This window comes from Pangasianodon hypophthalmus, chromosome 3 (assembly GCF_027358585.1).
Source record: "Pangasianodon hypophthalmus isolate fPanHyp1 chromosome 3, fPanHyp1.pri, whole genome shotgun sequence".
NCBI lineage: Eukaryota > Metazoa > Chordata > Actinopteri > Siluriformes > Pangasiidae > Pangasianodon > Pangasianodon hypophthalmus.
Window position 1 is genome coordinate 2,830,001 of NC_069712.1, and position 17,500 is coordinate 2,847,500.

Below are 17,500 nucleotides of genomic sequence, written 5' to 3' on the forward strand. Positions count from 1 at the left end.
TGTGTCTGTCTATCTCTATCTCTTTTTGTATCTGTTCAATGCTCCAAATATCCACATCTGAGTTTGGATTTAAACCCAAAGTAGGTGTGGCCTAAAACCATAACACGCTTTTATTTTGTAAACGTGCGGTACGAGGCAGGACACAACTGCATGTTCGATATCGTAATCATCGTCGTGATCCATAGCACAGGCTGAAACACAGGCAAGCAGCTTCCATGATCATAAAGGAAAAGCAGGAATAAATCCGGAAAAAACGGAAATATGGAAACATGGAAACATGGGAAATGCGGTACAACATGAGAAAAAGAACGATGAAAAATGAATAGAAGGAAATATAAAGAAATAAAAACAAATGAGGAAGAAACAAGAAACAAAGACGGTGAAAGATGGAAAACTGGGAAAAGAGAAACAGGAAACTCGGTAACACACATATGAGACTTCGTAAAGAAACAGAGAAAATGCGTAACACAACTCAGCCTCCAGAACATTTCTGCAAGATCTCATTCACGCAGTTATTGTTGTTGTTTGTACCTGTGTGTGACATTTTCTAACTAATTTATGTGGTTTTATTTTCCAAAATTAAAAAACTACTCATGTGATTTAAACCACCGCCATCCTGACCAGGCAGTTACTAAGGATGAATGAATGAATGCTGTAAATGCATCATGCATCACCCGATGCTCATGTTAATGTTCTTGGTTTTTCCCACAAGCTTCATATCTGATCTCTCGCTCACGGCCGCCCGAAAGACAAAACAAATTAATAAAAACGAAAACAACAAGAAACAAAAAAACAAAAACAAAAAAGCACCTCCATTTTGTATCTGTTTAAAACACATTATCTGATCACTCCGGATATTGTATTCATATACGGTTACATCCCTAATCTGTTTAAAGAGTAACGTGTGTCTGAGTTTCAAAGTGTTAATTGTTATAGTTTTTTATTTTATATTTTATTATATTCGTATTCGAGCCGTGGAACTGTGAAACGTTTCCAGCACTGAGAGAAAGAACATTTCACTCCACTGAGAAAAGAACTTAGGAAATGGAAGTGTGTGTCCAGGTGCTGAACAGATATTTTGTAAAATGCTTTTATAAATTCTTTAGTCGAAGAGCTCTAAATCTGTACAGTTATTTCTTTCACAGTGTTTCAGCAGGGAGGAGTTGTGCGGTTGTGCGGTTCTGATGGCGTATAGATACGGACAAGAGGAAAATAACCGGAACTACTTTTTACTGTTCCGCTCCAGAGTTGGAAAAAAGTGAGTTAGAGAAAGGAAAGAGGCTACGGAGACTAAGGAGGTGTGTGTGTGTGTGTGTGTGTGTGTGTGTGAGGTGATAGGTGATATCAGTAGGTCACTAGGTGAGTTAACAAACCCGTCTGTTTTTCATTTGCCTCAGCTTTACCGAGATTACAACACTACATCTATCAGCCACTGTACACACACACACACACACACACACACACACACACACACACACAGATTAGTCTGGACATGCACCCTCTCCATCTCTCTCACACACGGATAAAAACGGAAATAATGAAGTGTGTGTGAGAGCAGGTATGAAAACCCACCGTGGGAACGTCGGGACCTGAAACTTTATAAATAACACGTACGTGTTTAAAAACATGATGTTTTTATAATATTATGAATATTTATGAATATTTATGTATATAATAAATATATACTGTATTTTATTCTTTTCTTCTTCTTATTATTATTATTTTTATTTTTATTATTATTAACATATTATTGGATTTATTACGTGCCTGTTATTAATAGCGCCATGTACTGTATTGAAATATAGTTCTGACAAATCATAACTCAATTATTTATTTATTTATTTATTTACACACAATATTAATAAAGATGTGTCTTTACATTTATTATCAATTGTTATATTATTACAACATTATAATGTTATTAGTACGCCCAAACACATGCACACACACACGGTCAACGTATATCAGGTCAACACACATGCTCGGATTAAACTCCATGAATAATAATAATAATAATAATAATAATAATAATTATTATTATTATTATTATTATTATAATACCTCAGTTTTGCTGTCTAACGTTACACACATCAATATAATTTTCAAACACAAACTAAATTAATATATTCCCAGAATCTGCACTTCAGCACAAACATTCATCTATCTATCTATCTGTCTATCTATCTATCTATCTATTAGTGCTTCATTAGAGATTATAAACTGGAATGTGTTGCAGCTCCAGTTTGCTTTTTTAAAGCCTTCAAGTCGACTTGTGGTCTAAATGATGTCCTTGTACAGGTGATCTAAGCAGCACACACACACACACACACACACACACACACACACACACACTGCAGCAATGCAGCAATAAAAAGGAAAAAAGCAACTTTCCATTATGTATGTGTGTGTGTGTGTCTTTTTAATGCTTGCTATTTTTACTACACATCTCTGAGATGGCGTTTCTGTTTTTTTCTCGATGTGCGAGTTTGTGCAAGAACGCACAAGACAAACAGCAAAACAAGTGGAGAAATGCAAAAGAGTTAAAGAAACATCTCCCCAAAACCAAAATAAATTAAAGCCTGTAATTAGGCGCAACATCGCAATCTGTTCATCAGGAAACTTCAGCAAATACGCATTATGTGTGTGTCAATCAAGCGCTCTGACTCATGATGAGACCCCTCCACATCTATCTATCTGTCTGTCTGTCTGTCTATCTATCTATCTATCTATCTGTCTATCTATCTATCTATCTGTCTGTCTGTCTGTCTGTCTATCTGTCTGTCTGTCTGTCTATCTATCTATCTATCTATGAAATATTCACATCTAAGGAGACTTTACTGCATTTTTGTTGAGTCTGATTTTATATATTTATTCTTTATTACATTATTTATTATTTGCAGTGTGAAAGAGTTCAGCCTAATAAAAAAAGCTGCCATTTATGTATGTCGTGTTTTTAACTGTGTATTTTTTCTGGATTTTTTAAAGTGAAGTGATTCCAAAAAAAAACATAAAAAAGAACAAAAGAATGAGAGAATGAACAAATGAAGGAACAAAAGAAAGAAAGAAAGAACACAAAAGAAAGAAAGAAAGAAAGAAAGGAACAAAGAAAACGGAATTAATGAATGAACAAAAGAATAAACAAATAACGGAAAGAAAGAAAGAAAGAAAGAAAGAAAGAATCAATGTTTTAGTAAAGGTGCTTGTAAATGTTTTTGCCCAAAACAAACTAAAAAATAAACTAAACAAAAAATTTCCGTCAGATTTCCATAAGTTTCGGAAATGCTGCCAATGCTGCCTCACCAAAGGTGGAAAAGCAGGAAGTGACATCAGAAGTCCGATGATGGCACACTGGGGAGTGTATGACACACTGCAGCTTGAGACATACCAGATCGGTCACTTATCGGTGCTGACTCTAATGAAGTGCTGCACAGATGTTAATGTAACCCGTCCTCCTGTTAGACATCGCTATGTCTTCTTAATTAAACGAAGAACGTGAACACGCTTATTTCTCTCCATTTATCCATTTATCCTGACTTGCTTTCTTCATTTTCTTTGCATGTTGAATATTACTTTAGTTAGTTATTACTTTAGCAATTTGAAGCTGATCAGTCGAGGTTTTACGTTAGTTAGTCTTCTTACGTGTAAATTTACACACACTCAGGAGTAGGATATGAACGTTTTTTCTGAACTTACAGGATTTTCATGAATGCTGAATGTATTGTGTAAAAGCTCGTACGAACAATTAACGAATAAATCTGTTCGTATACAGCTTGTTAAATGGGGCCTACTGTATAAAGCTCTACAATTCTGTGTGTGTGTGTGTGTGTGTGTGTGTGTGTGTGTGTGTGTGTGTGTGTGCGCACACACTCCATCATCACTGAAACACATTTTAGTAAGGATGCAGGCGAGTTAGTGAGTCACTGTGTCGCAGTGTGTGAACATGAGCACTGTGTGTGTGTGTGTGTGTGTGTGTGTGTGTGATGACAAGGTGAGCGAGGGATGACAGGCTGAAAATGAATTCTGAACAGGACCACCATCGAGAACGCCGAGCCACTATAACAGCGTTTACACGTTCACACACGACACACACTTCTCTACAGAGTCGCTCTGTGTCACACGCTACACAACCGGCTGGCACAGGAAACACAGAACAATAATAGTGTGTGTGTGCTTAAATGTGTGTGTGTGTGTATATGTGTGTGTGTGTGTTTAAATATGTGTGTGTGTGTGTATGTGTGTGTGTGTGTGTGTGTTTAAATATGTGTGTGTGTGTGTGTGTGTGTGTTTAAATGTGTGTGTGTGTGTGTGTTACTGACTGTTCTCCTGGCGCAGGAAATAAGAAATAATAAAAGTTTGGGTAACTTTTTTTTTGTATTCACATGGTTCTAATTTAAGTACATATGTAAACACACACACACACACACAAAAGGATATGAGGACGTATAATGTTTCTCAGTAGACTCTGGTAGTAAGAAAATACAGAAATTTGAAAAAAGAAAAAAAATGTGTGTAAGAGTTGTGTAATCCTTGCTTTACTGTATTCATCTGGTTCTCATTCACACACACACACACACACACACCCCTACACACACACACACACACACACACACACACACACCTACACACAAATAAAAAGATCCTATCTGGAGGGCTTTGAGGAGGTGAAGTGTTTCTCAACAAACAAAATAGCAGCTATCGATGTGTTGTGCTGTTGTTTTGTGTGTGTGTGTGTGTGTCTGTGCGTGTGTGTGTGTGTGTGTGCGCGCGTGTATGTGAGGTGACTCACTGATTTAGTTTATAGATGTGTGTAGTGATGCTGTGTGAGTTCACGACCCTCGTAAGTGAACAAGCTTCCCACAGAGCACACATGGAGAAAAGAAAGAAAGAAAGCAAGAAAGGAAGAAAGAAAGAAAGAAAGAAAGAAAAAAAGAAAGAAAGAAAGAAAAGAAAATACAATTATAATATTATTTATTAAATACAAATTAATTTAAATGAAATATATAAATTATATTTGTATGCCAATTTGCTAAATATAACTATGATTTTTAAATAGGATATTAAGTAAGTTAATTAATTTTAAAAATCTACCTTTCATTTATTTTATTGTTTTGTATTTATTTATTTACTTTTCCTGAACACATTAAAAGTTATATTTCCACAGGAGCTGAATTTGGGAGTATCCTTTATACACACACACACACACACACACACTCGTGTCTGTGCTTCCCCTCCTGTCAGGAGTCATTGTGTAAGCACTGAAACATAACGGAGTGTGTTTACACGCCTGAAGGCAGGAAGGAAGGAGTTTGTTTTCCAAAAGAAGAGAAAGAAAAGAAAAAAAACACCGACTGAGTTCGGCCATGTAGAGCAAAGCAGAGCGGAAAAACCTGGAGAACAATATCACAGGAGAACAAAGACGGAGCTGATACAACCTCAGGATGAATTGATAAGTGTGTGTGTGTGTGTGTGGGTGTGAGAGTGAAGTTTAATTTTAACATGCGGCAAAGGGGAAATTTTATGCACCCTTTTGTCCCACTGAAGGAGGTGTGGCCTATGTGCTGTCAATCATAGTGAAGGAGGCGTGGCCTATGTGCTGTCAATCATAATGAAAGAGGCGTGGCCCATGTGCTGTCAATCATAGTGAAGGAGGTGTGGCCTATGTGCTGTCAATCATAATGAAAGAGGCGTGGCCTAAGTGCTGTCACTCAAAGTGAAAGAGGCGTGGCCCATGTGCTGTCAATCATAGTGAAGGAGGTGTGGCCTATGTGCTGTCAATCATAGTGAAGGAGGTGTGGCCTATGTGCTGTCAATCATAGTGAAGGAGGTGTGGCCTATGTGTTGTCAATCATAGTGAAAGAGGTGTGGCCTAAGTGCTGTCAATCATAGTGAAAGAGGTGTGGCCTATGTGCTGTCAATCATAGTGAAGGAGGTGTGGCCTATGTGCTGTCAATCATAGTGAAGGAGGTGTGGCCTATGTGCTGTCAATCATAGTGAAAGAGGTGTGGCCTATGTGCTGTCAATCATAGTGAAAGAGGTGTGGCCTATGTGCTGTCAATCATAGTGAAAGAGGTGTGGCCTATGTGCTGTCAATCATAGTGAAAGAGGTGTGGCCTATGTGCTGTCAATCATAGTGAAGGAGGTGTGGCCTATGTGCTGTCAATCATAGTGAAGGAGGCGTGGCCTATGTGCTGTCACTCATAGTGAGGGAGGTGTGATCTCTGAACCTGTGTTTCCCTTTTTCTCTGAATTTGTGTTTTATATTGTATTAACACAACTGTGATTAATATCCTGATTTATTTCTGATATAGAATTATGAACTGTTAGCTGTGGTGATTCTGTGAGAAAGAGGCAGGGTGACTTTAAGAGTGACTTTAAGAGTGATTGTGTGTTGTCGGTTATCACCCTGAGGTTGTCCACCCTCTCACACCCGCTCTCATTTCCTGTACTACTGACACCTTTAAATCCCGTCCTAATGCCTGAAGATCTCTCTCTGCAGCCAAGGAGTTCTCCTTAAAGCTGCACTCATTCAATACATGGGTATAACACAAATAATATGTGTGTGTGTGTGTGTGTGTGTGTGTCCAGCATCCGGCCCTGACTAAGCCGGTTAAGATATTTACAGGATTTATACTGCTGTTGACACATTTCTCTTAATCTCATTACGCCGCCGTTGCTGACCTTGACACACGGCCGCTCAAAGAGACGCGAACTGTGAACGCTGGGCTTTACCGAGCGGAAAATCACTTACAGCACAACACAGAGAGAGAGAGAGCATGAGTGTGTGTGAAGGCATGAGTGTGTGTGCGCATGTAGGGGGGCAGAGAGCAAGCCAAAAGGGGAGATGGACAACAAAAAAGAAAAAAAGGACAGTGTGTGTATGTGGGGAAAGAGGAGCGGAGAGATTGAAAGGGTCAGAGAAGAAACACACACACACACACACACACACACAGAGGGAAAACTTTACAGCTTTACCTCTGACACTGGAGACTCCTTCCGTAAGCGCTAAATTAATGTCTTCTTACTTCAAGCAAGAATGTGACCTTATCAGTCATTTTTTTAAAAATCTGTTTAAAATGCGTCCGGGTCCCGTGAATGAGCTGTTACTATAGAAACGATAACGTATTAGAAGGAGTGTGAACTGTGATATTCAGCTGCACTAATGTAAAATCCTGCACACACTCTGTCACACACTGTCCTTATTTAAACCTCGATTATCACGCAGTCCATTTCCATATATATATATATATATGTATGAATAATATGTGATTTTTTTCTTAATATGGCGTCTAATTACACGTGTAGAGAGCGATCTGCTGTCGTCTGCGTTCTCTCCTCATCCTGATCAGACCTCATGTCTCCCACGCAGTATGTAAATCAGCGTGCACAGAGTGGGAAGTCATCCTGCTGTCATCAGGACATGAGCCTGAGGATCAGCTACGGATTATTCCGCCGTACTGAATGTACTGAGACCCTGTACGCACCTGATACACACCCACACGGCGTTACACTCATCCTAACGCCCTCCGTTTCCATTCATGGACCCATGGGGTGGGGTGGGGTTGGGCAGGGGGGTGCCAAAACTTTTGTGTTCAGACTGCAACCATTTAAATGAAATGAAGTACGTGTTACGCTCATAATACGCAAATGCAAACAACTGAGAGCAACTTAAACAAACGAAATGAAGACACTGAAATTTATTCTACATCAACAAGACATAGTTCACGTTCACAAAAAAGTGTCAAAAGTTTACCCCCCCTCCCCCAACACACACACACACACACACACACACACACACACACACACACACACACCCATATTTCTGAATGTGCTTTAAATATTCCCTAATAACTTGTACAATGCTCAGCCTTTGGCTTTATAGCTGCCTCCAACTGCTTTCACTTCCCCGAACAGCTTTCACATCCACTCAGTTGTAATACTTCACTCTTGTTTCTCTCTCTCTCTCTCACACACACACACACACACACACACATATCTGTTGAAACCCTACCAGATGTCTTCCATCTGGAAATCAAAACTTATTTCTAGTTTTTGGGTTGATTTTGCTTCACGTTTTGGATTGTTGTCTCGATGCAGGATTTATTCCCATTTCATTTTTAAGGTCTTATGTACATGAGTCTTTGGGCTTGAGATGATTGATGATGGTATCAGGAACCCAAGACAGATTCAATCCATTGCGATGGCTTTCGAGTTTGACGATTTAAACGTCGAGAGTAAACTGTGTTTTATCTCGTAATACGTAATATCTTCTTTTAGCATATTTTGTGTCCTATATGAACCTACATGAACTAGATAAAGTTTATATAATTTTAATTTCAGCGTTATAATGAGCTTACGTACAGCTAATAATGTGTTAGGTCTATTTACAGTCCTGACTTTAGCTTAATGCTAATGACTAGCAGCGACAGCTGACTTGTATCCAGCTTCTGGTATGTTCATTTTGTTGCAGTGATATAAAGTGTACATGATAAGGAGGCCACGCCCCTTCTTTTCCTCCCGAGTCAATACTATCATCAATCTGCAGGAGTTACAGGGGCACAAACTTTTGTACTGGATTGTACATATTAAAGGCTGGATAAAAAATGGAAGTCTGTTTGTGTGTGTGTGTGTGTGTGTGTGTGTGTCCACTGTCTCAGGGACAAAGCAGTTCAAGCAGTAAGGTTTAAATTTTCCTCAGTGACGAACAACAAAACATCCCTCCTTTATTCTCTGTTTATTCTGTTTCTTTATTCTCTCTCTCTGTTTTGCTCTGTCTCTCTCTTTGTATGTCTCTCTTGCTTTCTCGCTTTTTTATGATTTGATTCGGAGTTATAAAGGGGTTTTGTGTGAAGTTAGTAAGTAACAGTGTGTATACCTTTTAAGATGATGTGTGTGTGTGTGTGTGTGTGTGTGTAAATATATATATATATGTGTGTGTGTGTGTGTGTGTGTATTTTGTCCTTGATTTTGTTTTTGTCATTTGTTTTTTTTGTGAGAATTAACAGGATAATGTTTTAGTAATTGTAATAAAGGTCTTTTGAAAATTCAAATTCTCTCTCTCTCTCTTTATTGTCTCTCTCTGTTTCTCTTTCTCTCTGTCTATCTCCCCATCTGTCTCTCCCTCTGTCTGTCACTGTGTCTCTATCTCTTTGTTCTCTCTCTCCTTCACTAAATCATCTACATTTTCTATCCTCCTTCTTCCTCACTCGCTTCTACTCTTCTTTCATTTTTATTCTCTATTTTTTTCCTACATTGTTTGATCTACTTATCTATGACTCATCCTCTTCTCTCTTCTGTTCTCTTTTCTTTCTCTCACACCTCTCTGGTTGTTTGATATCTAATTCCTTCCCTTCTCTTCCTCTCTTCTTCTTCTTCTCCTCTCTCTCTCTCTCTTACTGTTCTTTACTTTCTTCATTTTCACCCTCTCATTTGATGTCTGTTCTTCTTCTCTCTCTCCTCATCTATCACATTGTTCTCTTTTATTTTTATCTTTATCTAACACTTTTCTTGCTTTCTTCTCACCCTACCTCACTTTTTCTCTTTCATCTACTGTGTCTAGATCTTTTCTTTCTCTTCCATCTCATTAAGTCATCTTTACTCTTCCATTTCACTATCTATATATATACATATTCATCTTTTGCTTTTCTTCCTCCACTCATCCCTCAGTCTGTGCCTTTGGTTCTCCTTCTCCTTTTTTTAACTCGTCCCCATGTCTCTACTTTTTTGTCTCATCTCGGTACATTTCCTTCTTGATGTGTGAAACATATCCTCCAGTCCACAGCTTGTGAGAGGGTTTGTGCTGTAACGTTTGGGTAACGTTATAAAAACATGTATTGTAGGAACAGGTTGCTTTAAGATGTTGTTATGCCGTCACACACAGCGCTCTCGGTCAGGAGAAATCGGTACAGAAATGATTTTAATGGGTTTTTGTATTGTTGAAATGTTGCAGAAATGTTGTGGGAACGTTTGGAAACGTTACATAAAAAATTTACTGTTTCTAAATGTTCAGAAAATGTTCTGCTAACCTAAACAAAATCAATAAATAAATTAAAAAAACACTTTATGCTGCAGCTTACACCAGCACACACACACACACACACACAAACACACACACAAACACACACACACACACACACTTGGACGAGCATGGCCTTTAAGGAAAGGAATTAACCCTCCGGTGCATTCAAAGCTACTGTATCACAGAACACACTCTGCTAACCGCAGCCAAGTAAACACACACACACACACCCGCTCACACACACACACTCACACACACACACACACACACAGTCGGTGTTGCCAGGCAAGAAGGAATTAGAACATAAAGAAAAAAAGAAGCTGCAGGTAACTCCGTCCTGGAAACAGAGCGAAAAGAAAAACAGCATGTCAATCGCTCGCTTTCACCCTCACACAGGAATTTATTCTCTTTTTTAAAACTGTTTTTTAACTTCTTTTTAACAGAAGAATATTTTCTCTCTCTCCTTCACTCGTTCCTTCCACTCTGGTCATTTTAAATCTGTGCTTTTCTCCCTCTTCCTCTGTGGAGTGTTAGTTTTACTGCTACTGTACACGGGCATCTCCTTCAGGGATGTTATCAATGCACACACACACACACACACAGACACAATAAGTGTTTTATATGGAGTGTATCCCTGTTGCTTTCACATGTTTAATTCCACCCCTCGACTTCTGACTCCGCCCCCGAGTGCTGCCTCAGAGCGCATTAGCTTATTCAGCACGGTGTGTGTGTCTTAATTAATCCAAACGCAAATAATGAGTGTGATTACAGTCGGGCTGTACAGAGGTCTCTCTCTCTCACACACACACACACACACACACACACACACACACACACACACCTGTTAGCCAGCCATGCTTTAATAAAGGCATTTAGTTGGGAATAAATGAAGAGTGTGTTTTCATCAGGGAGAGAAAGATCATTCATTAGCCTGGATTTTTTAAATGCATCAGCAAAAACACACACACACACACACACACTCAGAAAAAAACAACACAGTGTTTTCCTCTGTAACATTAAGCATCATAGAATGTGTGTGTATATGTGTGTGTGTGTGTGTGTGTGTGAGAAGTGGGGCTGATTTTTTTCACAGATGTTACACACATATTGTGTATCGTATTGCGTGTATTGTAGATGCATTGTGGTCATTGTTTTGCCGCGTGTGTGTGTGTGTGTGTGTGTGTGTGTGTGTGTGCCAGCAGATGTAAAACTGGAGTCTGGACCCTGGATTAACTCTGGGCTGGTTTTGAAGTGTTTTCACAGAAATTCATTTCTTCTGAAGCACGAGTCCTTGTGTGTAGTTAAAAAACTAACTAACTAACTAACTAACTAACAACATGAGTATCAGGATTAACTAATAAGCTTGATCATCACTCCTGCTGTAAGGATAATATTTCTCTTTATTGTTATTTAACTATTCTGTAATTCAGTAAGGAATAACACACTTCATACATTACTGTTGTCTAAAAGCAGAGTGTTTTATTCCTCTTACACCACAGCAATCTGCCGAAGATTCAAATTTTCCATTGATTAAAGAACGTCATACTTTTGAACATTTGTATACTCATATTTAATGCTGTCAAACGTCTGCGAAACACCTTACAATTCGTACACGTCCCCGAGAATGAGCTGTTACTATAGCAACGACATCGCATCACAGCGAGCGCGTTCATATAAACCTGCGCTACATTTATCGCTACTGTCAGAGCTGCTGATATAGAAAACTAATCAACACCTTCTGACCAATCACAATCCAGAATCCAACAGCACTACAATAAATATGTGATGGAGAGAATAAAAGGAGGACGAGTGTGATGGAGAGAATAAAAAGAAGAGGAGTGTGATTAAGAGAATAAAAAGAGGAGGTGTGTGATGGAGAGAATAAAAAGAGGAGGAGTGTGATGGAGAGAATAAAAAGAGGAGCAGTGTGATGGAAAGAATAAAAAGAAGAGGAGTATGATGGAGAGAATAAAAAGAGGAGGAGTGTGATGGAGAGAATAAAAAGAAGAGGAGTGTGATGGAGAGAATAAAAAGAAGAGGAGTGTGATGGAGAGAATAAAAAGAGGAGGTGTGTGATGGAGAGAATAAAAGGAGGACGAGTGTGATGGAGAGAATAAAAAGAAGAGGAGTATGATGGAGAGAATAAAAAGAAGAGGAGTATGATGGAGAGAATAAAAAGAAGAGGAGTATGATGGAGAGAATAAAAAGAAGAGGAGTGTGATGGAGAGAGGGAGTCTGTCGTTCCGTCCAGGTTTCAAGCCTGATCAAATTTGCATTTGCTCGGCTTATCATCCATTGTGTGTGTGTGTGTGTGTGTGTGTGCGTGTGTGAGTGTGTGAGTGTATATGAGAGTGTGTGTGTGTGTGTGTGTGTGTGTGTGTGTGTGTGAGAGTGTATATGAGTGTGTGCGTATGTGTGCGTGTGTGTGAGTGTGTATATGAGAATGTGTGTGTGTGTGCGTGTGTGTGTGAGAGTGTATATGAGTGTGTGCGTATGTGTGAGTGTGTGTGAGTGTATACGAGTGTGTGTGTGTGCGTGTGTGCGTGTGTGTGTATATGTGTGTGTGAGTGTGTGTGTGAGTCTCTCTCACCGTTGTCGCTGTCGGACTTGTTGTCGTGCTCCGTGTCGGTGAGCGTCAGTGCCGAGTTGGATCGGCTCGACAGGCAGGAGCTGCGTGCGGACTTGACTCCCCCGCCCCACAGCCGCATGGCGCGGTCCGGTGACATCACAGCCTCGTTGTCAGCGTCTAGATCTGAGCCTGTACCAACCGAGTACCCGCGATGGGGGAGGCCCATCTCAGAGCAGAACGCTAACCCACGACGCGTGGCCGGATCACAGATCCTCAACTGCCTCAGGGTGAAGTTCTGCCCTGTAGCACACACACACACACACACACACACACACACACACACACAGGGTCACATGACATACATTACCTATATGACAACAATCAAGAGACTTTAAATAAATAAAAAACAAATAAATAAATAGTACATAAGTACATAAAAACCAGTAATTAACTAATGAATTACTTTCAGGCTCTGTTTTGGTATTGCTTTTAAAAATATATTTATTTATGTATTTGTTGTTTGTTTGTTTGTTTATTTATTTTTTAGTTTTTTTATTTATTTATTTTTACTCTTGCATTATTTCTTTACTGGGAACATTTGTGATATTTTGTTGAATGTTGAATTTAAATTAATTTTTTTTATTATTAATGCACTCACAAAGTTAGAGACGTCCTGTAAGCAGACTTTTTAAATAGTTATAAAAAGAAAAAAAAATGATTTTACTGGGACGTTAACAGTCAGTGCATATTCCTGTTTGTTTCTTTATTTGTTTGTTTGTTTGTTTGATTTAATTATTATCTGAATCACTTCTCTCAATTTAAAACCTCTTCCTTCCACATAAAACTTCACAGTTCAGTATTTTTAATACAGCCGGTTTCAAAACATTACTAGGTTCCTGAAAACCCACAATTTGGTTCCAGAAAAGCTTTTTGTGTTGGAAATGTGTCTAAAGTTCCTGAGACTCCAGGAAACTTTTTAGAAACTCAAACTTTAGACATATTTTCATCACAGGAACATTTTCAGGAACCTAGAAATGTTTTGGAGAATCCAGGAACCTTTTAAAGAAACTTGTTGAAATTATTTCATTATAAGAAACATTAGATGAGATTTCCACTGCAGGAATTTATTCAGATTTTAAGAACTCAGGAATTTTAGACCCATTTCCACTGCAGGAACCTTTTCAGGAACCCAGGAAATGGAGACATATTTCCACATTTCTACTACAAGAGCGTTTCAGGAACATTTTCCCTAAATCCAGAACCTTTTTTAGAAACTTAGGACCTTCAGGTGCATTTTCACTACAGGAACCTTTTCAATTTTAAGAACTCAGGAACTTTAGACACATTTACATTCAAGAACATTTCAGGAATCCAGGAATGTTTTTAGGAATCCAGGAACTTTTTTGAGGAACTGAGGAACACATTTAGACACATTTCCCCTGCAAGAATGCCTTCAGGAATCCAGGAATGTTTTGGGAATCCATGAACCTTTTAAGGACCTGAGGAACTTTAGATGCATTTTCAATACAGGAAAAGATTTTAGTAATTTAGTTCAGTTTTTAGGAGCTTTAGATACATGTGTCGCACGGAACCTGTTCAGGAACTCAGAAACGTTTTCAGGAGAACCTCAGGAACCTCAGATGCATTTCCACTGCTGAGTATGTTTTCAGGAACTCAGTTCAGGTTTTAGGAACTCAGGAACTTGTATTAGCGCTGCAGGAACCTTTTCGGTTTTTAGGAATTCAGGAACATTTCTACTACATTTCTACTGCAGGAACTAACTTGGACATTTATATAGGTTAGTTCCTGCAGTAGAAATGTGTGTGTGTGCATGTGTGTGTGTGTGTGTGTGTGTGTGTAGGGTGGAGGGATCAGGTGTGTTTCACTCCCTTGTTAAGAAAGAAGTAGAAGCTGGGTCAAAGATCGCCGGAGACACATGAGCTGACGGGTAAATGGCGCATCAGGGGAGTCATTCGGCGAGCGAGCGAGAGAGGAACGACGAGAAGATGCGAAGAAAAGAGAAAGAAAAGAAAAACAAAAGTTGGAACGTGATAGTGCTGCGTCTCCTTCTACTTCTGTCTCCGTGTCTCAATAAGGCGTGTATCAACTGACCGAAAACTCAGACATGAGCTTCTGTAAACACCACTATTCCTCCCTCTCTCTCTCTCACACATACACACACACACACACACACACACACTCAACACAAACTCAAACACACCATGTGTGGAACAAAGAGACTATCAAGTCTCATCAGACACTCAAATAACTGCAGGCATAGCAGTGTGTTCCCGTTGGAGCTGTGAAACACACACACACACACACACACACACACCAAACCTCCTTGGCCCACATGCCCAGACTTGTTCTCAGTGCCAGATAAGACACTGTCAGACACACACACACACACACACACACACAAATGTACATAAAATGCTTCACTAATTGCTATTAATTATCACCATGGCAACAGTGACTATGTGAACACCATATACTGTGAGATAGACAAGATTCTCATTTTGTTTGTGCTGCACATTTTATTTTAATTGATGGATTTTACTGTTATTTTTAATAAATAAATAAATTTGCTGCAGTGAGCAAATGAAGTGAACAGGAAGTTATTTGGGATTCGGCCAAACCGTGCTTTATTATTATTATTATTATTATTATTATTATTATTACACACTGAGTCGCTGATGTATGATGTGTACTGAGTACAATGTACACACTCGGCATGTAGTAAGGCAGTGCCAGGTGTGTGTGTATGTGTGTGTGTGTGTGTGTTTAACTGCCATATGACCCTCCAGAGGTCTTAATAGGAAGCATTTGGAGAGCCGATGGGAGAAAAATCACTCTTGGCACATCACCGTCTTCGCCATTTGGCAATTTTACAATTAGATTCTAATCGTTTTTAATTGCTTCCAAATTACTAGAAGATTATCAGTGCAATTCTAGACACATACACACACACACACACACACACACAGGATAATGTGGTACAGATGGAGTAAAGACGCCACAGTGGCGTGGGGCTCGGGCTCACCGTTCTGATCATTTTATACAGACTTCCGGGTCAATAAATGTGTAAACGCACTTCAGAAGAAAAGCAGTTACCATGGCAAGGACAACAACAACAACTCTGGCCTGGAGAAAATAACAGCTCGTAGCACACAGCTCTAAGTGCAGTGTTAGCATTTAACCTGTGTCAAGACATTACAATAATATTAATAGTTTTATCCCAATTCTGCCATTTTTAAGAAATTTGAACTTTAAATTTTTGATCCTTGATATAACTTTTTAATTTTCTATTTCTTAAAATCTAATACTAACATTGACTGAAGTTTATACATTTTCTGACCTATTGTAGATGTCCATTTCATACCACGTGGAATCTGATATAAAATTAAAAATAAATTAAGATGAAAAAAGGTGGAAAAACCCTATAAAAATTACAAAATGTCCATTATGTACCATGTAAAAAAAATCATGCAAAAAAATAACTTGAAGAAAAAATTAAGCCTGAAATTATAGAAACAAAACATGCAACAAAAATATTTTAAAAAGGTCAAAGCAGATTTAACAGATAGAAATCAAATCTGATACTAACGCTATCTAATTAGGAACACCTTTACACCTGCACGTTCATGCAGATATCTCATCAGCCAATCATGTAGCAGCAGCACAACAAATAAAATCCTGCAGATTTGCAGTTAATGTTCACATCAAACATCTGCACCATTCTGTGTGAACTCTAGAGACTGTTGTGTGTGAAAATCCCAGGAGCTCAGCAGTTTCTGAAACACTCAAACCGGCCCATCTGACACCAACAACCAGGTCACAGAGATCACACTTTATCATTCTGATGTTTGATGTGAACTTTAACTGAAGCTCTTGACCTGCATCTGCAGGATTTTACGCATCGTGCTGCTGCCACATGATTGGCTGATAAACTATAACTGCATAAATGAGCAGGTGTCCAGGTGTTCCTATTAAAGTGGACACTGGGTGTATTTTACATCTCCATTCTACACCATGTAAAAAGTAAAAATAATAATAAAAAAATATCAGGAAAAAGAAAAACTATATATACTGATCCAGAAAATTTAGCAAATGTGAAAACATTTTACTGATTAAAAAAATAAATTAAATAAATAAATAAATAAAAATTAGGGCCCCAAAGTAGGTCAACTATAAACCACATTCATATCATGTACAAAGATTTTTTTTCTTTATCGATATCATTAAAGTTTCACCAACATAAGAGTCAGATATCTGTATGTTAGGAATAATATGAAATAAGCTGCACATTATTCACAGATTATTAATATTAATAATTAAAAAGGAGGTAATAATAGTAATAAAAGTGATAAAAATAAAAACTCATGGTGTCTCACGCTTGTTGACTCTCCACCAGATCCTGCTCGTACAGTTCACCCATAATAATAATAATAACAATAATAATAATAATAATAATAATAACAATAATAATAACAATACTAATAATAATAATACTAATACTAATAAAACTACAGTGCTAGAATTTCAGCTTATTGCATCAGCTTTAGCGTAATGTTACACCCCGTGTGCTGATTTGGAAATATAATCAGGTTTAGTGAAATATTTTGCAATGCAAAAATGTTTATGGATGGTATTTAGGCATTTTGGGTGAGATGAATTCATTTATTAAAAATGCTGAATTATTTATTGTTACAAAATGCCTGAATTATTCACTGTATAAAAAAACACAAGCAGGGAGAAAATCGTAATTGCTTCTTTAAAACAAACTTTCTTTACCCAAACACCTTTACTTCAACTACGTGACCTCGGGACGCACTCGCATGAATTTGCGACGGCTTTCGCTGCTCATTAAGCAAATCGCCGCCTCCGGATCATAACGACGTGTTTACACACGGCTC

The 17,500-nt window shown here is 38.4% G+C and overlaps 1 protein-coding gene across 14 annotated transcripts in view; it reads right to left on the minus strand.

Moving 5' to 3' along the window:
* Nucleotides 1–17,500, minus strand: part of tenm3 (teneurin transmembrane protein 3) — a 758,992-nt gene that overhangs the window by 274,790 nt on the left and 466,702 nt on the right. For all 14 annotated transcript variants that reach the window (XM_053232303.1, XM_053232299.1, XM_053232292.1 and 11 more), the window contains one exon: nucleotides 12,606–12,884. In XM_053232303.1, coding sequence (XP_053088278.1) covers nucleotides 12,606–12,884 — 279 coding nt within the window. The remainder of the gene's footprint in view (nucleotides 1–12,605; nucleotides 12,885–17,500) is intronic.